The sequence below is a fragment of the Xiphias gladius genome, chromosome 8 (assembly GCF_016859285.1).
Source record: "Xiphias gladius isolate SHS-SW01 ecotype Sanya breed wild chromosome 8, ASM1685928v1, whole genome shotgun sequence".
NCBI classification, from domain to species: domain Eukaryota; kingdom Metazoa; phylum Chordata; class Actinopteri; order Istiophoriformes; family Xiphiidae; genus Xiphias; species Xiphias gladius.
Genome location: NC_053407.1, coordinates 14,404,616 through 14,425,428, shown reverse-complemented (window position 1 = coordinate 14,425,428; position 20,813 = coordinate 14,404,616). Strand labels below are relative to the sequence as shown.

Genomic DNA, 20,813 nt, shown 5'->3' with positions numbered 1-20,813 from the left:
TAGCTCACTCTCATCCCTCTGCGCCAATTTGTTTTTATACTTTGCCTCCTCTCTCATCCTCCCTCTGCTTTTTTTTTCCTCCTTGCTAAAACTGACAATTCAGTAGACAAAGAGAGGAGCGACACTATAACTGCAGAGCCCATTTGTCTAAAAAATGTTGCCACTGACAAGCAATCCAAACCAAAGAAAATACTCAAGGAATACACATTTATCAAATTAATTTGTGTAAAATTTACTGCACATATGGCAGGTTTACTTATTTTGGGATGATCAGGAAACGTTATTACACACTTGTAGTGTATCTTGACTTTCTAAATAAAATATTTGACAATTTTGCATCATTTCCTAACAACTCACACAGATTTTGACCCAGAGGGAGAAAAACGACACGGCTGTCTTTCCAAAGGTAGATCAATATGTTTAGTATGCCATGTGTGTATGTGTGTGTGTGTGTGTGAGAGAGAGAGAGAAAGAGAGAGAGAGAGAGAGAGAGAGAGAATGAGAGAGAATGGGGGTGGTATAGACATGAGTTTGAATAGCAAAGGTTAATATCATACATCAGCTGCCATCTGCATACGCCTCTGGAAGAAAACACACTCTTTGTCTCTCTGCTCTTGGTAGGGTTGATCGCTGTTAGATTATACACCAGCTGACATTTCACACTTGCTAGATGGAGAAAAATTTGGACACTTTCTTTTAGGGGTGTAGAGGGGGCAGCCATAACAACTCAGTTATTTAACACAGTCTCTATGGCAGTGCTAATTTCTCTATATTCTACAGGAAATACATTGTGATGTTTGAGACATTTCTTAGCAATGTAACTAATAACCGATTTTAACAAAGTCGGAGCTAAAACAAAAATGCTTTTTGTGGTACCAACAAAACTTTACCTTCTAATGTTTGCAGCCTCTGCAGACAGTCAAAACTCTTCAACAGTTTCTATCAAAAGCATACCAAGTTGCTGTGTGAGAGTGACAATGGTCTCAAAGATCTAAAGAATCTGTCTTTTCACTGCAAGCTCGGCGAGACATGATGAACATCTGTAAACCAAGCACACACAGAAAGTGAAACCCAATGCAGTGCACAGAGAGACAGACAGACAGAGTGGTCTGCGCTGTGTGTCTTTGTTTGGACGCTGTCGTTAATGTGAATGTTGGCCATGCTTGATTGCGTGCATGCATTGCTGTTTCTGTGTGTTTGCGTGTGTAAAAGCATGCCTTGAAGTTCTCCTTGATCATCAAGCTTAATGCTGCACTCTCTCAGCCATATAAGACCCTGCTAGGAAACCATCAAATATTTATACAACATTATCCCTGATCCTATAGCCTGTAAGTAAAAAAAAACACTGCTGACTTTCATTGCATTACAGAGGTTCACGATTCAAGCTCTGGTCTTGCTTTGGAGTTTTACAGATTCATTGCCTTTCATCCACCACAAGGATTTCTTGGGAAACACTCAACTGGTTGTGCTGACAACCCACTGGGTAAATTATAGAGTAAAGAAGCTGCTCAGTCACCAATACTGTTTACAGCTCTCACTGCCAGATTTGTGACAGTTTTTGATATAGTGATTGAGAGGGAGGATGGTGGAAAAATACAGGGGGAGGAAGTAAGAGTATTAATTCTACATCCCAGACATTGAATGGCTGCTGTTGTTCTGAAGGCTGTTTTATGGAGCAGAAACAGCCTGATCTCTGTGTTGTTTTCTCCCTGATTGATTGCCCTGGCCTGCGGCTCCTCGGAATACGTTGCGTTTTGTCTGAGTATTTACTGGAACGTTGGGCGGATAAAAATCACAGTCTCAGCCATCACACTACAGAGGCAGACTGGCAAACACAAACAAACTGAAAGCCAGAGGAAGCCCACACAGACAGGCACATAGGGATACTGAAGGAGTGTGTCATACAGTATCAGTATCAGACAGTATCATAAACAGACGCGATGCATAGACAAATAAATTTGTTAAAACATGTGCCGCTGCAACGATCCAGTCTTCCCAGGGATCAATAACAGTGGTTCCCAAACTTTTTTTTTTCATGCTTCCCTTTAAAAGCTGAACAGTAAATTGATGTAAATCTCAATAAACCTGGTTTTAAGAAATTAATAAATCATAAAAAAACCTGAATCTAAATAATCTTGCTAGCGTCTGAGCTCTCATTCCTTCATCATTCCCAAATGAATTAGATTCACAGATGTTTTTTCACAGCACACATTTTGACGTAGCATTGCAGCAAAATCATAGGTGCACCTAATAATTCTAATGAGGTTCCGTTCCCATTACTAATGTTATTGGTAAAATCTGTGTTTGACGAAAATAATATTGCTGTGAAAAAAGGGGTCTATTCAACTTTAGTTTTACTCCCCATTTTACCCCCCGGTGATGTGCGATGATTGTACGAATGAAAGAACAGTTATTTACTGCAATGCAAAAACAACAAAAGTGTTGCCACAGTACCAACATTAGCCGTGCAAAAGAAACCTGAACAAGAAACCACAGCTTACCTTTTGTCACTTCCTGCCTCCCCTTCATCTTCTTCCCCTTCGCCTTTGTCATCCTCTCTGTTGTCTCAACTGCTGGAAATAGTGAAAATTATTGATGAAAGCCAGTTCAGCAGTGTTTTTGTCTAAAACAGATGTAGGTAAAAACCCCACAGTCACTGAACACCTTCCTGCCACTGTAGATCCAGACCTACACTCCTGTCTACACGCAACTGGAAGACACTGAAGGAAAGTGAAAAAAATATGCCCCTGCCAGAGGAACAGAAAAGGAGCGGACATTTAACCGTTTTATTAGGTACACTACACAAGCTAATGCAATCCTATTTTTTGCAATGCTTAAAATGCGTGCTTATTAGGCCATTGTTTGTGACGGTGTTACACTGGACCACTGCAACTTGATACACTTCTTACTACAAACAAATACAACAATGAAGAACTCAAAAAGGATACAGAGTTGAATCAATAACACTCTGACACAGTGTCAGTGTCAACAAAAATGAACATTATAGGCTTAACGAAGATCCTACTGCAGAGCTGTTATATTGGATTGTATTTGACTGGACAGATGTGCCTAATAAAACGGTAACTCAGTGAAACTCATACACTGTTATTTATTGGCAGGCTTCAAAGATAAATAAAAGTTAAATTTATAGCTTGGCCCATTACAGATTTCCAGAGGGAAAGCTGGAGTAAAGGTGTATGAGCCCCTCCTCTCATTGTGACATTTGACAACGAACTGTAACAGGACAATTTGTCACGCTTTCTTGAATTGCTTTAACTGCACACCTCTGGCACATTCATGTTTCAAAAATGAGGAATCAGTCAGTTACAGACATACAGATTTCTCTGGTGTCCCGCTCAGCAGTCAAGGAAAAAAAAAAAAAAAAATTCTCAAAACGTGTACAAACGTCTCAGCTTTCATTTTCAGATTGTTTAGAGCTGGTGCAGGCCGTCATACCAACACTTATTCTACAAACAAAATGTCTTCTGTGACCATATAGGTGAAGGAAACAGAAGGGTGGGCTGCACCGCAGACTGTGACATGCTGTGGACAGGACAGCCCTTGGCTCTGTCTGTCAGTGTGTGAAGCCTCTGTGTGCAGCAGTGTGGACCGAGCTGTTCAGGGTTCCCCACTGTTGCCTGACCTGTCATCGCGACAGAGACAGACTGACAGTATGTAGCACTGAGTGGTCGCAGCCTACAGTCTGTCTCTTTTTACCATTCGTCCATTCATGTTTCTCAGTTTGTCTCATGAACCGGATCAAACAGTCTCTGACATTTCTCCCTTTGTCTCACCAATTTTCCTTGAATGTGTCATGGAAACAGACTGTTGGTGTTTTGAAATTAATAAATGTTTTTGATTGTTTTATTTATTTGTTCTTCTCTATTTTCAATCCATGTTTTATATTCATTGGTTAAAAAGTATCACAATATAGGTTTTAGTCTGAATTATGTGATTTTGTGAAAGTAAGTGCCCCATTATACAAATGATGGAAAGAAAATGTATATAATAAATAAATTATGTCAGCTCCCAACTGTTTTAGTAGCATCAGCATTAAGTGCAAATATGTGTGTATGTGTGTGTCTGAGAGAGAGAGAGAGAGAGAGAGAGGATGTTTCCATTGTATCTTCAGCCCTATGATGTACTGTAGGAGGGGAGTTGATTGCGTAATCCTACATACCTCAAAATGGTGCTTGTCAGATGATAATCTGCCCACTCTGCAGATTACTGCTCAGATTAACACACAGTGAACGCTGGAAAGATGTGGGAGATAACACCTTCAATTTGTGAGTCAGTGTGTGTTTGCATGCTTTTAATGTGTGTCTACATGTGAATGTGTGCCTAGGTATATGTACTTAAATATCTGTGTCATTACAAATGTGTGCCAAAAAAACTGTCCAAAATTGTTTTGTCTGCATACTGTAGTTGTGTGTTTGTTTGTATTCATACACTCTTGTTTGCCTTGCTGCTGTCTGTCTTTGGTGTGAGGAAAGACACTATCACACACACGTACACCTCCTCCTATAGCCTGAGGGGTCTAGCAGCTTATTATGAGCCCTTAGAGGCAGAGGGAGGAGAGAACAAGAGACCGACTACACTTAAGTGGCAGCAGACAGCAGAGACAGAGAGATTTACTTCTCTTATTCCAGGACACAGAGATTTAAAAGGAGCTCAGTATGTGATTAAGAGAAACTACTATAATACTATAATGCTTGATCCCTGCTGGCAAATGTAACGATTAAGACGTGTGTGTGTGGTAACACTTCTTCTAAGGGGCCAAAAAATAGAGAATATGCACACAGCTGTATGTGGACGTGTAGCTGTGGTTGTTTCCGTTTGATGAATGCCAAATTTCTCCACACTCATGTCTTTTTTTCCAGTCTGCCCCCTGTCTGCTCCTTTGTCTACCCATCCTCATTCTGTCAGCAACCACACTGAGACAGTGTGTGTGTGTGTGTGTGTGTGTGTGTGTGTGTGTGTGTGTGTGTGTGTGTGTGTGTGTGTGTGTGTGTGTGTGTGTGTGTGTGTGTGTGTGTGTGTGTGTGTGTGTGTTTGTGCATGTCCATTCCCATTCTGTCAGGTTTATTTCTGTTATGTTTCTTAATTAGCTAATAAAGGTCATGGCATCTCTCAGTCAGGGGGGGCCAGCGCATGCAAATGAGCCAGAAGGTCAGATGGATTAGTGACCGCCTCACACTGCCCAAATATGGACACGACCGTACTGCCATACAAATACCTGCAGCTATTAAAGTGCTGTCTCCCTACCAACAAACGCCCATGCACACTGAGTAGTAGTACTCAGCCTGTAGAAACAGCTTTCTAACAACTTCTGTGGCTCTGGAGGAGCTTTCTAAAAAGCAACCCTGATGATGTCACTAGGGTTATCTCAGATCGAAATTTCAACATAATGCCTACCTTACAAATTGGGGAGCGTGGAGTTTGAAAGAGTTTATCAGGCAGAGAGGGTCTAATAATAGACATCACTGAATTGCATTAAAGAATGGTTGATTCCAGGGTGTCTGAATCTTGACTTATCCTATGGACTCAAAATCAGAATGTCTTAGCCTCTGCTGCTCTAATTTTTTTTTTTTTTTTTTTGACTGTCTCTTGCAAGTTCCCCAACTTTGAAGTTCAATACAAAATTGCTGGAATACCCCTTTAACCAAACAGTTCTTCTTTAATTATGACCTCGATCATTCTCTAACCTTAACCCAGTAGTTTTTGTCCATAAATCTAACATTCACCTTAAGAATAACTTCTGTAATGGTCATATGTGTTTTAGAAGGCGTTGACAAACAGTTGAGGTGTCAGATCAGAAAAAGCTCATACAGGCAATAACAAAGTTACCTATTTTGTTTAGTTTAAAGGGCTCGTTGGTATTTTTAGTGGCAACTAGGTGTTTTCTTTTCCATATTCACATTATCATTTCATCCTGATACACAAGATAAATATGTGGTTGTTGCTCTCATTTGAAAGTGTCTCTTTCGGATAGTGAAGTGCTCTCCTGATGCTCTTGTCTTCATAACTCGTGGTGCATGAATGCTTGCGTAGATAAGATAAGAGAGGAGGCACAGATGCTCTAGTGCTCACACAGACGACACTGTGGTGTTGCAGTGGAGCTGTTACTACTCTTTAGGTCTATCACCTCCCGCAGCAGAGCTTGTCTCAATGTCCTTTAGCCCTAAATCACCAGGCTGTCTCCATGTGTGAAAGCTCTCTCTTCCTCTCTGGGTCTGTAACTCATCCTGTCTCTCTCTCTCTCTCTCTCTCTCTCTCTCTCTCCCTCTCTTTCCCTCTCTGTACCTCTGGCATAACTTACGGGTCTCTTTCCACCTCAAACCTGCTCACTCACTCCTCTCTCATAGCCATTCATGATTATATCTTTGCAACACCTCACTTCTCTTTCTCTCTTTCCCCCTCCTCTCTTTCACTTTCTGTCTCTCTTTCTTTCACTAAACAATTTTCAAATCCACTTTGGAAAGTGTATTGACTCAAATCACCAGTGCTTTGAGTCATAGCAGTGCCTCCCCACCTCTTGTGCATCTCTTCCAAATCCCACCATTCATCTGTTTATCTCTGGTGGGAAGTTGTCTGGCTGACTGCCTGACTTACATCAGGCAGAGTGATGGACACGGGGTGAGACCCAGTGCATTACACTCCTCTCAAACAAAGCACAACAGAGACCCAGACACTACAGTATAACACTGCACTGAATACAAAATGGTGCACAGAGGAGGATGATAGACATAATAGAACTCAAGTGGAGAAGAAAGGATAAGCAACGCATCACTCTGGGGAAGCATCTTCAGTCTTTGAGCTCATTATGTTCACGAGCCAAGATAAACGCAGCCGCATATAAGAGTGAGTGGAAACTCTAATAACAGAGATGTGAATTAATGCCGAAGTTTCCTGCACATGATGAAGACAGATGTGAGTAAATACACCTACTATCTGGAGTCACAGGCTGTTTGGCCTGCAGCATTAAAAGTGCAGCTAAGAGCAAGTCAAACTGTCAGCGCCATATCTTCAGCTGAGCAGACGTTCATAGGAGATAATAGAGGGCATGGGACTTTCTTTGTTTAGATCTTTTCCTCCTCCTCCAACACCTCCTCATCCTCCTCTCTTTCACCCACTGATGTATTTACCCAGAATCCAGCTGTTGTTTCCAACACATGCCCCGAGCTTTAGTTGCCCTAAACTACAAAAAACATTAATTCTGCAATACCTTCACAGGAGCAGGTTCACATTCACAAAATGAAATTTACAAGCACTGGTCAAGGAGTGTGTTTTGCAGATATCGAACAGTGCATTGAACCTTTCTCTCTTCAGTAGTCCGGTATTGTTGTCTCTCTCCTTGACATGAGATCTGTCTAAATATTTTAAAGACCCATCTCTTCCCTCATGTAATTTTTCTCTCTTTTAACTTTGAAAATGCCGGTTATTTCACACCCGTGACCCCCCACTCCCTCAATCCAAGAGTCAACCCTCCCCTAAAGGCCTCTCTGACTTTGTTTTTCCTCTCCTGCTCATGTCTTTCCAAATGCAAACATGTCTCCTGTCTTCTAAACGTCTCTGCATGCCCCTGGGGCTGTAAGATTTAGAGCTGTTTTGAGAGGAGTTTAAAAAGGTCCGATCCATAATCACCGAAAGTGCCTTCTGCAGAATTACAAAAACATGCATTTAAATGACTGAGCTCAATATCTGCATTTTCTATCTATCACTGCTAGTAGGCCCAGTCGAGCTGCACACTTAGTTTCAGTTTCATGTTAACATCCTGGGGTGACCATCGTATCGGTGTGGAGCATGTTTGCGCTCTTGTTTTCCACACAGACACAATGGAGTATAATTAGTCAAATGCTGTTTCACACTCAGGCTTCTGCTCAGGCTTCTGCTTGCTGCTAATAAATGCTAACAACAAAGAGTCAGGCCGTATGTCACTCGCTGCATTAGCTACTGTACAGTTTTGTCAGGCAGACTGCGTGAGTACATTACATACATTAGCACTGTTTCCATTCTCTGTCAGTCCTCTGATTACAATAAATGCTCCCTCACATTATAACGATGGGTTCTACAATAATGGGCCATAAATTAATACAGTGCTCAGCAGTAAATACTATAATGCTATTAGTGTTTACAGTATACCCATGTCTATATGGCTGAATTGGTGGATAATTACCATTCACAAAGGCAGTCACTCCAAGACAACAGCCACTTACTGGCCATTTGTCACCATGCCGGGGGGGTCAGAGGGGGAAGGACTGCATTTTGATCAAGGATATCAATGCCCCCAAACCTCACTGATTTCAACAAGGGATCAATAAGTGTATCACTAGCTGTGTCTTGCCACTATTAAAATACAGCAGCAGTGGGCTAGATCTCTTTCCATTAATCTTACAGAAAAGGAGGTGTGAAAAGCTTATTAAGGTATAATTCACTGCTCTGTCTGTGTCATTTGTGCTTTGTGTTATCACTGAGATCATTCCACACACGAGAGTGTAGAAACCCTGTGAGTGAGTGGCAAGCAAGCATGTACGTGTATCTGTGTGAAAGGAGCATGTGTGTGTGTGTGTTGGGGGGTTGCTTCCATATGAAATGTACACGAGGGTGAATCTCAGTGGTGTTAATGGCTTTTTAAATGTCAGGGAAAGTCAGGGAATGATAAAAGAGAGATCTGTTATCCACTGTCCTCATGATCACCGTGGAGCACGCTGCTGCTCTCACCTCACCGCGGTCTCAGCCTGTGTGCGTGTGTGTGTGTGTGTGTGTGTGTGTCTGTAGGTGTAGGCCAACTTCCACCCATGCTGATGTCAGCATGATTTATGCACCAATCAGATTAGCTCCGAGAGAGAGAGAAAGAGAGAAAGAGGAGTGGGGAGGGGGCATTAGACTGCTGGTTAATCATCATGTTTTTCACCTTGTTTTTGGATGAATCGGAAAGAGGATCTAACAATAACTAAAAATCCCTGTCATTGATGCAGTTTTGTACTTGACCCAATACATAAACTATTACTGTATTTGTACATGTAGTATGTATTCAATCCATACAGATGAGCCCAGTGAACACACAGTTGTGTCGCTTGAGGAGAACATTCACATGGGCTACACTACCTGCCAAACAACCCACTAGAGCTCAGTGATATAAAAGTATGAAATCAATATCCACATCAATGCAAATATTTTTCTGATAATGATACATATAAGAAGAGGGCAAATGTGAATTCAGTGTTCCCCTGACATCATTTCATACGTTAAAGTCCAATTAGAAAAGAGAATTTTTTTTTTTTTTTTTAAACTTATTTGTATGGCACTTTTTTCAAGATGACAAAATTTTCATCACCTAGTGACGGGCAGTTGAGTGTTTTTCTGATAATAATTTTCATATAAAAGATAGTAAAAAGAGAAATTCAATAGAAGTAACAATAATAATGTGTGCTAACATTTAAATGTAAAACACAAAATATGTAAAATCACATAAACTGTAAATAAAATAATCAAATTGTTGTTCAGTGTTAAGAACTATGTCCCAACGCTATGCATTACATCTGAAAAAACTCTGCAAATGTAAAACAAAAACTTCCATCACTCATTTTATTTTCAGTTGTTAATTACAAGTAAAGTTTAAATTTATAACATGATATAGACATATTGCAACAATACGATTCCCCTAAAAGCAAAACAATCATTATCCAGGCCTACAACACACACACACACACACACACACACACACACACACACACACACACACACACACACACACACACACACACACACACACACACACACACACCATTCTATCCAGATTTAGTTACAGGTATCTCACAAGCAGGGAGCACACATGTGAAAGTAGTGGCTTTCTGAGGGTGGCACAAGAGATTGAATGCATCAATAGGGCCGCCATTGTGTCCTGCTGGACCTGAACTCTTTAAGCTCAGCTCTCTGTTGACTCTGCTGCTGCTTCGACTCTTGAGTCTCAACTCACTCAACTCAAAATCTTTCCTGTTTTCTCTCAGCACCCCAAATCCTCCCTAAAATCAACACAATCCACACTCTGAAAAAAAAAACTGCATGAGTATGTAGCTACGCGTCTACGTGTGTGTGCGCACGTGTGTGCGGTTTGCCTGGTGCCCTGGTCTGCTATAACAGAGGGTTGAGTGATGTCACAGCAGACTGCATTTTAATAGAGAGGGAAGCAATTAGAGAGGGGACAGGGCGAGAGGTGGAGAGATGGAGGGGCTGTCTGTGTGACACACAGTACGCACAGTTCACACACAGATTTTTCTCTCTCTCACACACACACACACACTCATTACTAAGGATGAGTTAATTAATTGCACAGTGATTCACGGTACTTGTAATTAATCTCGTAGGTATGCGAGTGTGTTTTTGAGAGGTGACTCTTCTGCCTTCCATTTATAATACATCACACACTCACACACTCACACACTCACACATTCACACTCTCACACTGTCACACACACACACACACACACACACACACACACACACACACACACACAGTCGCTCATCAAGTGAACACACATTTCCAGTCGATCAGCATTACAAACCAGACTTTCTCAATGATGCTTCACAAAAACTATAGTATCGTCTTATTAATCAAGTTGTTGTTCTTGTTACTCGTCAGTTTCAGCCTAAGGTTAAACAGGCTTTTACCCCATAGTCTTGTGCTTAAATGTATTTATTGCTAATTGAATTTATTGCTGGTTAACCTCATTTAATGCTTCTTATCTTTTACTTCAGGTGCAGATTATATGTTTTACTGTTTGTCTCATTCTTTAAAATGTTGAACTCCTTACTTGCCTTTACAAAACCTCAAACCTTGTACCTCTGATTGTACAAAGGTTGAATATATATATTTCTAAGACTTTAAACAACGCAATTTGTGTGTGCAACCTTCAGTACCCACAGGGTTGTATCTCACAGAATAGACAGTAAAACCGTGGGGACTCACATTATGCAGGTAAATAAATGACATAGATGAAGCTATGAGGTCATCAAGCTTTTTTAGTGCCGTGTATTTTGGCTTTTTTTTTTTTATTTGGTTAAAATGCTTTTCACCCAAACAGACCCAATTAGGGAGAGAGACAGAGAGAAAATGTACCGGTGTAATGTTCAGTTACATCATGTCCTGACAGGCATGGCTTTTATTCCTCCTCAGAGCTCTTAGCACATTCCTTTCTTTTCTTCTTTGGATTAGTCCGGTTGAAAAATTATGTGTATTAATCTTGGCCTCCTCTACCCACGATGCTTTGCATTTATCAGCATGAGCAAGAGTGGTGGAGCAATCACATTTGGAAATTAAACAAATAAAAAAGTTGAAGATAGCTGAGTGAATGATGAGGCTGGCCAACTGGTAGCAGAATAAATCTCCGCCTGTCACCACCCCACCTCTGCCGACAAACATTTGGATATTGTTATGATTTTACCGTGTTTGCATATATGAGCCTAATTTATTAGAATCAAACACCATCAGGCTTATTTACAAGCAAGTTCTGGTCCGCTGCCAATAAGCCCATTAAGTGCATTGTTGGAGAGTGGTTATATGATCAAATACACAATAGTAATTGTGAGTGGAGAGAGGCCGGAGCGTTTCTCAATGAGGTGATTATCTACGCGCAGGTTATTGTGCTATTTCAGCACGACATGTAAATCTGCATCACACAGTCAATCACTGCCTGGGTCTGCTGTCAGCAAAGTGATGTGTAAAAATGCCAATGACAACACTAACAGTTGATGAGGGGGAGAAGAACAGAACAAGAAACTGGTGCAAGAAAAAGTGAGAGTGATAAATATTCTGTATTTGTTTTTAAGAGAAAGAAATAAAAAGACAATGTTTGTTTCAGGTTGTACGTCCATCCCATTCTCGTGAACGCAATATCTAGGGAACGCCTTGAGGGAATTTCTTCAAATTTGACACAAACATTCACTTGGACTCAAGGATGAACTGATTAGATTTTGGTGGTCATAGGTCAGAGGTCAAGGTCACTGTGACCTCACGTCCCTCCCATTCTCTTGAACGCGATATCTCAGGAATGCCTGGAGGGAATTTCATTACATCTGGCACAAATGTCCAATTTGACTCAAGGATGAACTGATTAGAATTTGGTGGTCAAAGGTCAAAGGTCACCATGACCTCACAAAACACGATTTTGGCCTTAACTCAAGAATTCACACACTCATTATGACAAAATACACTCAATACCTTTTTTTTTTAATTCCTTCAAAGTCTTCACTACATATATAATATGAGACTAGATAGACATGGATGAAAACTGCAACCTGACTGGTTAGCACAGGCTTAAACCCACAAGGTGGTACTTCGAGTTCGATCTCCTTCATTGCTTTCTTTGCTCTCCCTGTTAGTGTAGATGCCCATATTTTTCAACATGATCAGTAAAGTTGATTGAGTTTATGCTCCACATGTATTTGAGCTGCACAAAGATATTAATGTATTTTAAGTAAGGGTGGGTATCTAACCACAATACTTTTTTGGTACTAACCATAAATGTGTTCAAAACACCAAGCATCAAAAACTGCGATGTACTGAAAGTAGACATCAAACGTCTGATCAGAATCATAGTCTTGTTCACTTATTATTTCATCATATAGCTAATTTAAATCAAAATTTTGCCAATTTTAGTGTTTTTTACTTGTAAAAATTCTTTCTTTCTATAAATTTCATGTTTTTGGATAAAATTTAACATTTGAGAAGTCTGGCTTCTTTTGGTAAAAATTTTTTTTTTTTTTTTAAAGAAAAAAGCATGCTTAGTTTTCTCAAAATACAATATAAAAAAACATATTTTTCATATCATATCAGCACTAGTATTGAAAACTTTCAACCCTACCCAACCCCAGTTGTATGGACTACCATCTGGCTAGCAGCCATGCAAACATAACACAACACACACACACATGCAGTGCTTCATGCAGTTAGCCTCCTCAGTTGCGCCATCAAGTATATTTTATTCCTCACTGTGCCCCCAATTCAGACTACTACAGTCTACAAGAAATCATACACATACCCATGACCAGACACACATACATACACACACACACACACACACACACACACACACACACACACACACACACACACACACACACACATACAAATAGCAACTGACAAAAAAAGAGACAGAGAGAGCAAGGGTCCGGGGCTAAGTAAGCGGTGCACCAGGTTATGCGTCATTTACCATGGCTCAATAACAACCTTGCTCTCTACCCGACACACCTGGTCACACAAAATGACACTTGCTGTCCTCTAAGAACACACACACACACACACACACACATACGCACACACACACACATACACACACAAACATAGACCATTTCTCCTTTCACCCTATGGTGCCCTAACCAGACACATTACATCCCCACTCTACTATCCACTTGTGACAGATGTATTTATGTAATGGTTTTGATAGGTATTGATTCACACGGCAGAGCGAGTTAAGAAATTGAGAAAAATGAGATTTCAAAATCAACATGGCTGGGGGGTGGGGGGTGGGGGTGGGGGGTGTTTGGTGGAGATGATCCCTAACAAGACAGCGAGAGACACAGGGAAAAAAATACATGTGCGTGGAGAGCAGTGAGGTCATCAGTGACGCCAGAACAGAGGAAGCAGCTCAGGCAGAAAGCAGACGTAAAACACACACTTGATTCACAAAAAAAGGTGGGACAGACTGAAAACACGCGTGAGCTCTGTGTGCGTGTGTGTATGTGTGAGTGTGTTTAAACTGGCATAATCGTGTGTGTGTGTGTGTGTGTGTGTGTGTGTGTGTGTGTGTGTGTGTGTGTGTGTGTGTGTGTGTGTGTGTGTGTGTGTGTGTGTGTGTGTGTGTGACCTTGGCTTGGCCCGGTGGTAAAGTGGGGCGTCAGAGAGTCAGTGTGTGAGCAGCCAAGCGTTCTCCCTCAGATTAGCAGGCTTTATTACTGCCACCAACCACTGGCCTGACAAATCCTTTTATTTCATTTTACCTTCCTTTACCTCTGCCTTGTTCTTTCTCTTTTCCTCACCCTTTTATTTTCCTAAACCCTCCCTCCCCCTCTTTTCTCCCAACTGCAGTAGCTTTCCATGCTTCTGCTTGCACCCCGCCTGGCTCCCTCTCAGTTTTCCCCCATAGTGTAACAGCCCTATTTTCTATTTCCTCAGTGTTTTCTCCTCATTGTCTTTCCAGCTTCTATATGCTTCTGCTCACACCTATACAGCTCTTTTCCTACCTTCCTCCACACCACCTCTTGATCCGCTCCCCCCTCTATCTCTCCCCTCTCTCCCTCCCTCTCTATAGTGTGATGAATCTGTGGACAGGGGCTAATAATTGTACTTCAGCCCAAGTGCTCGTTTTTCTTTGTGTTTGAAAGCTGTGACAGGCAGGAGCTCTTTTCTTTCTCTACCCCCGCATCCCTCCTCCCCCTTCTCTCTCCCCCTCTCTCTTTTCTTTCTATCTTCACACAATGGGTGAGTAAAATAACTCAGGGTTTACAAGGTCATGCTGTCTAGCGGTGAGGACACGCTGGGGATTTTGGGCTGGAAGGATTTCCTCAAAGGTGCCATGTTGAGGCTTCAATAAAAATAGAGAAAGTTATAGATTGCACAAGCAGACCTACAGGGGGAAATAAGTGCATTTGATAGTGAACAGGATCACTAAATCACAGCTATCTGGATCCAAATGTTATCAATGCTGCATCTAAGATTTTTTTAAAAATAAAACAGCATGCAGAAGACTGGAGTGAGGAGAAATGTCTACTTTGTTGCATGTGCCAACAACTCCACTAACTTCATGGTACACAACTTTCATCCTTTGCAAAGAGAAAAGTATTTAAAATGCTAAACTTCCTGACATATAGAACATTTAAAGTTTATTTGCAGTGTGGTTTTGAGCAGTGTGTGCCAAACAGGGTCTATTTTAGTGCTACTGGTTCGCTACATCTCATACAGACGTGCATCCGGCACAGTGAGATGGGGCAGCCTCTTTGCACTGTTTACCTACACACACACACTCACATAAAAGCTATATTGTTTTTGTCATCCTGCATGTGAATTAAAATTACATCTTTAAAAATCTGCAAAACACAACCTATACAATAAGAGATTTTATTTTTGACAAGCAGATTTTTATATAAAAATGTACGAATTTGGAATGAGCAGCTATTTTTTAGTTATTTTAGTTAATAAAAATATATAATTTCAGGCTTCATCCAAAAAAAAAAAAAAAGCAGTCTGCAAGCAAAGCACATGTGGAGGTGTTGAAAGGAAATAATATTTTCATCGACTCTACGGTAGCACTTAATGAAAATTGATCAACAGTTTTAATCACAATGTCATCTTCAAAAGAGGGAGATGGAAAGAGTGGGGCAGAGGGAGGAGAACAGGAAGCAAGACTTTATTGCCTGCTGTAGTTAGATGGTAAATTTCCTCCTGGCAGATATTTATTGAGTTAGTTGAGTCTAGAGAGAGCTTTAACATTGATTGTGATCATTAAATATATCCGCTCGAAATGGCAACATGGCATTCCCTCAGTCAATGGAGCCAATAGGAGCAGAACAAAGGCATAATCAAATCAATCCTCTCATAATTATTCTTTGAGAGGTGAAATTAATCACTAGAAGAAATAAAAACAATAATGGAAAATGAAATGGTCAGTCATAAACAATTACTGCTCAAATTGAAATAAACTCAGTGAAGGGAGAAAATCAACTATAAATCCAACTAATTAAAATAACACTCTAATGTATCTTGGTTATTTGGTTTACACCAGCTTTTGGTTATTATATTGTCTTGTTCTGTTATTATATGAGAGAGATAAAGAGACAGAGACATGATGAGAGACAGAAAGGGAAAGTGTGTGTATGAGTGTACGAGGCCTAGACTGTGAGGTCGAAGGATCAAGGTCCTCCTCTTGTGAGAGCTGTGCTTCGCTCTCCTCCCCGCTCGCTGAGAGGAAGTGTAGCTTATTGATTAGCTATCAGATGATTCCGATACGGCCTGATCGATAGGACTTTGTATGAAAGCCAGGCAGGACCCTCCCTCTTCACTCAGGCACACACACCCATGGATCGGCCACTGCAGTGTCCAGCCACACAGACGTCTGGTTGTTTGTTGTTCTCCTGAAGATTCTCCTTTGTGTCTTGAGTCCACCCCTCCAATCGAAGGCTTCCTCAAACGCTCTGTCTGTTTTCCATAGCTCCACTTTCATAGAGCTGTCATCGATAAGCTTAACATGCAAGCTTAGCTTCGCTGCTCAGAATTCACTTCTCCATGAATTTCGGTGTTTACCGTCTGTGTATAAGTGTTTTGGTTGAAATTGTCATTCTGACATCAGCTACTAAAATGTCTGGAGTGGGCAGGTAACAGTTTGACTGAAGAACGTGCAGCTGTACTGAGAAAAAAAGATTTATTAAAATCAAACTGGTGTGTTTCCAACATACAGCCTTCATCATTAGCATCAGTTTCCTGATACACAGTATAGTCACAAACAGTTGATATTATTCTCATGCTTATTTTATTCCCAGTTCGAGACTTCTTCCTTTCACAGGGGGTGGAGGTAAGGGGACACACATAACAGAAGACATTTCTTTAGCATCATGACAGAAACGTCTTGTGAGACTATAAATTGTAACCATCTTAACAGGTTATTTGCTCTAGAATCGCTTTGAATAAAATTATTTTTGAATAGAAGTGGAGTGTGACACAATGTAGGAGTCTGAAATTTGAGATCAGATGAGGCAGAAAAATCTCTTTTAGTAATTCCAGGCGTGGCACAGCCAAATAAGAAGTCTACAGAGCGGCTGGGTCTCAGGAAGTAGAGCTGTCCATTAATCGCAGGGATGTTGGTCGATCCTTGGTTCCTCCTGTGTAAATGTTGAAGTGTCCTTGGTCAAGACACGGAACCCCAAGTTGCTCCCGATGGGCAAACCAGCGCCTTGCCTGGTAGCTCCACTGCCAATGGGGTGTGAGTGTGTGCGGGACTGGGTGAATGAGAGGCAAATAATCAAGTCTTTGTCTGTCGAGGGAGAAAAGCACTATATAAGTACAGTCCATTTACCAAGGGTGATAAAACAAAACACAGCAAGACAGACAGAAGGAAAATAAACAGCTGACATGCTAAACAGTCGCTTACTGGGAAATACAACTGTTCAAAGCTGAGCCAGGCAGACACGAGAGAAAGAGACTCGTGTCAAGGCTCAGCAGCCTGCAGTCTAAAAACCCACACGGTGAAAATACGCTCTACAAATTCTCATGGGTGTCAAATTTTCCTGTGGGTAGTTCGCTATGGATAGAAGTATAGTGTGACCAACGCCGCGTGAATGAGCCGTAGCCTGATCAGCACCAAGAAAAGCAAACAGGAGGAACCTTTTGATATTATTAATGTTTTTAACAATGTAGCGGAGGTGTAACTAACATTGCTGTTTACTCCTATTTAGTGTGCTTATAGCAAAATTCCTCTGTATGTATTAGATGCATGTGGTTTTTTTCAGGGGTCACTACAGTATCTGTACCCAAACACAGATGTTATTGGGACTATTTGTATTGCTGATGTGTTGATCCAGAGGAAAGAGACGTTATGGGCAGTTTTATAAAATGCTTTTCTTGTTTTCTCACTCAATTCCTTGCTGTGTACATGTGAGACACCGACTGAACTTGCCGGGTGTGTGTGTGTATGTGTGTATCTCTGTTCCAGGTATGAACTGTGCTGTGAAAGGACAGTGATAAGACACCTGTACTCTGGGTACAGTATAGATTATAACAGGACAGGACACCAGTATCAGTTTCTGCACAGGTTACGGCATGTTTCTGTATGACTGTGTGAGTGTGTCTGCACACGAGGGACAGAAAAAACAGACAAAAAAAGAGACATAGCATAAAGAGAGAGAAAGTATAAGAAGTAATAGATGTCAAAAAAGGAGTTATGAATTGTGGTGTAACTCAGAGTCTGTGTTTGTGTGTGAGCCAAATAGAAGAACACGGTCATTCTGCTGTTTTATAATTGGAGAAGTGACACCATCAAGCAATTAGGGTCCATGTGTGACAGTGCAGGACATCTGTGGGATCGGCTGACTGAGCTGTCCAGTTGCAAACAGAACCTGAATTCTTTCTGCTGTGACTCAGAGATAAAGCATACGATCAAAGAAAAGATAAAAATGCAACTGTTTTATTATGTATGTATGTACCATCAAACACACTGACAGTGCAGATTCCTTGTTAATACACTCAAAATACATTTTTCTTCTCAGAAACAGTCCTACTTAGTCCAATCCACTTTTGCTTACTTGTAAGCTCCCCACACAAATACCTCCCCCTAATGGCCTTCAAATGAATGGACTTTACATTTTCTGTGGTTAAAAGTATTTCACACACAATTTACTGTAAAACAGGTTTTTATTGAATGTTCTCTCTTGTTTGTTTTTTTTGTTTGTTTTTTTTACAGATATCATGACACTGGAATGCTGATGTTTCAAGAGCAACCTACGGCACCCAGACTGCCATAAAGCACAATGTCTCAAAAGCATCCCAACAGCGGCTTCAGGGCAACCAATCCACAGCAAACCCAAAGCCAGAGTTCGATATTAAAACAATGATGATAAAAAAAATTGAAAAAAGAACGACAGACTGGAATCACTCATATTTTTCTGGTCAAACAACAAGGGAAGAAACACAGAAATTAAAGATCATGGACTCTGGAAATAAGATTCTCTGCCATCTGTATTTGGTATTCAAATGGACACGGATCATCCCATAAATACCTCCAAAAATTGCAATTAAGATTTACCAGAGTAGAGATTATTAATACTTAGGTTGAGTCAAATAGCAAACAGAAAAATATGATGTCCACACCCCTTTAGCACATGCCCAGAAATCAGGATGTTGTAAATATTGTACAGTAAACGAAGAGGGACAATGATAAGAAATAAAACTATTGCAGAATAATGTATATAGCCATAAGAATCATACCTCTAGTGTGTTTATATATCCATAAGTGTCACATGCCGATTACCCTTTTTTTCTTCTGTGCCCAAAAAGATTTAGCACAATGATTAACCAACGCTCTCTGTATCTCAATAGGAAACATCAACAGCTGCGTAGAGCTAGACAAGAGGAAACTAAATATATACAGACATTAATTGGGAAGACACAATATTTATCATTTAGTGCACTATTGCTGGAATCAGATGCATATGCCATAGCGTGTATGCTTATTAGGTAACCCTATATCGTTAGCAAGACAGGTCATTTGCGTTTTTGAACTTTGCTCTTTTAAATAGAGTCGTGAAATAGAGAAGATGTGACAGTGTTATAAAAAGCTACAGAGACAAAAAACAGAGAAAGAACAAACTTTAAGAGATCCCTGAATTGGTCTGGTCCTGTGTCCCCCCCCCCCCAACTGTAAACTACCACAGCAGAGCTGAACACAACTCAGACTTTAGATTTATTCAATACAGTGTATATGAAACCACTTCCTGTACTGTATATGTAGTGTGTTTTAGCTCCCCTAGTGACGTGACACATCCAGATGGACTTCTGTGGTTTGGCAGCTCTCTCGTATAGTGCTGTCAGAGTACAGTAATCTTTTATTCAGTTTATACCTAACTGGACATCACCGTGACCAACCTTCCTTCCTCCTTGATTACTGTTTGGCTAGTCCCCTTCCTCGCCCTCCTTCTCCTCCTCCTCCTCTTCCTCCATCCATCAGAGGGCCTGTATGCCTGCTGACATCTCTGCAACTAAGCGTTCGCTCAGCTCCCAAAGACCGGCAGCGCTTCTCTGGTCCTGGGCCTGGATGGCTGGCAGGCAGCGGAAACAGTTGTTGAAGTACATTCCTCCTAACCCCTCCAGCTCCGGGGCTATGGCGCAGTACACCGTGGTGGCCGCCCCTTGTTGCTGCAGACAGAGAAACACACAGAAGGAGATACAAGTTCAGTGGGCGAATCATGAGACTGAGACATGGAGACTGCATCAGCCTGCAGGAGGAGACAAATTACGGAGAGCTCATCTACTGACACACAGACATTAGGACGTGTCCTGTCCAGACAAAAAGCGAGAGGATGAACAGCAACTCTGCATCACGACCACATCGCTATGTCCTCTGTGAGACACAAACACGTACACACACACGCACACACACTCACACAGACATAAAGAGACAGCAGGACAGAGTCTCCACAGGAAAAAAAATTAAGACTCCACACGCCGTCTCTCCCCTCCCCCTGCAGCACTTGATGACTGGGTCATATTACCATGGGAACAGCATGACCCCTTACTGTACATATATTTGTATACATATATTTATTTATTTATTTTTACCTGGTGTGTACAGGACTTCTGGCTATATGGGACCATGTGAATGCTACAGATGTATAGACTTAACAGTGGAGAAGGTGAGAACATGGACAAGAAAAGCCAGCTCCTGTCTGGATGGGAATCACCAGGGAAACCACAACTATTATGTAAATCATAAAAGAGGAGGTTTTAATGCCATGGTTATGAATATGTATATTTTCACATGATGTGCATATGGGTTCAGCCAGGCTTTCAAAGTTGAGTTGAGAATAAGTATTGTAAATGATGCAAGTACAATTCTGTATCTATGTGTTTAAATCAGAAGTTGGTTGGTTACAGATAAGTGATATATTCACATACAATACACAAACACACACACACACACACCACAAGGCTTTCCTTCCAGCTCTTTCTCAGCTCTAAGGCCTCTCTCGTTTTATAGGCAAGTTTAAATCTGAAGTTTCAACCCAGTAAAACGACTTTTTCATGTTGTCTAACGCTGAGAGACACTGTA

At 41.1% G+C, this 20,813-nt stretch overlaps 2 protein-coding genes across 3 annotated transcripts in view; one reads left to right on the top strand and one right to left on the bottom strand.

The window, feature by feature from the left end:
- The window catches only part of mafb (v-maf avian musculoaponeurotic fibrosarcoma oncogene homolog b (paralog b)), a 47,821-nt gene extending 29,291 nt beyond the window's left edge, over positions 1 to 18,530 (top strand). Inside the window, exon 3 of one of the 2 annotated variants that reach the window (XM_040133034.1) lies at positions 18,450 to 18,530. The gene's annotated coding sequence lies outside the window, so the exon portion shown is untranslated. Of the gene's footprint in view, positions 1 to 3,499; positions 3,868 to 18,449 lie in introns of those variants that run through there. The other variant, XM_040133033.1, reaches the window with a different exon arrangement.
- Positions 18,229 to 20,813, bottom strand: part of wwox (WW domain containing oxidoreductase) — a 131,053-nt gene continuing 128,468 nt past the window's right edge. Inside the window, exon 9 of the mRNA XM_040133031.1 lies at positions 18,229 to 19,900. Coding sequence (XP_039988965.1) covers positions 19,709 to 19,900 — 192 coding nt within the window. The 3' untranslated portion in view covers positions 18,229 to 19,708. The remainder of the gene's footprint in view (positions 19,901 to 20,813) is intronic.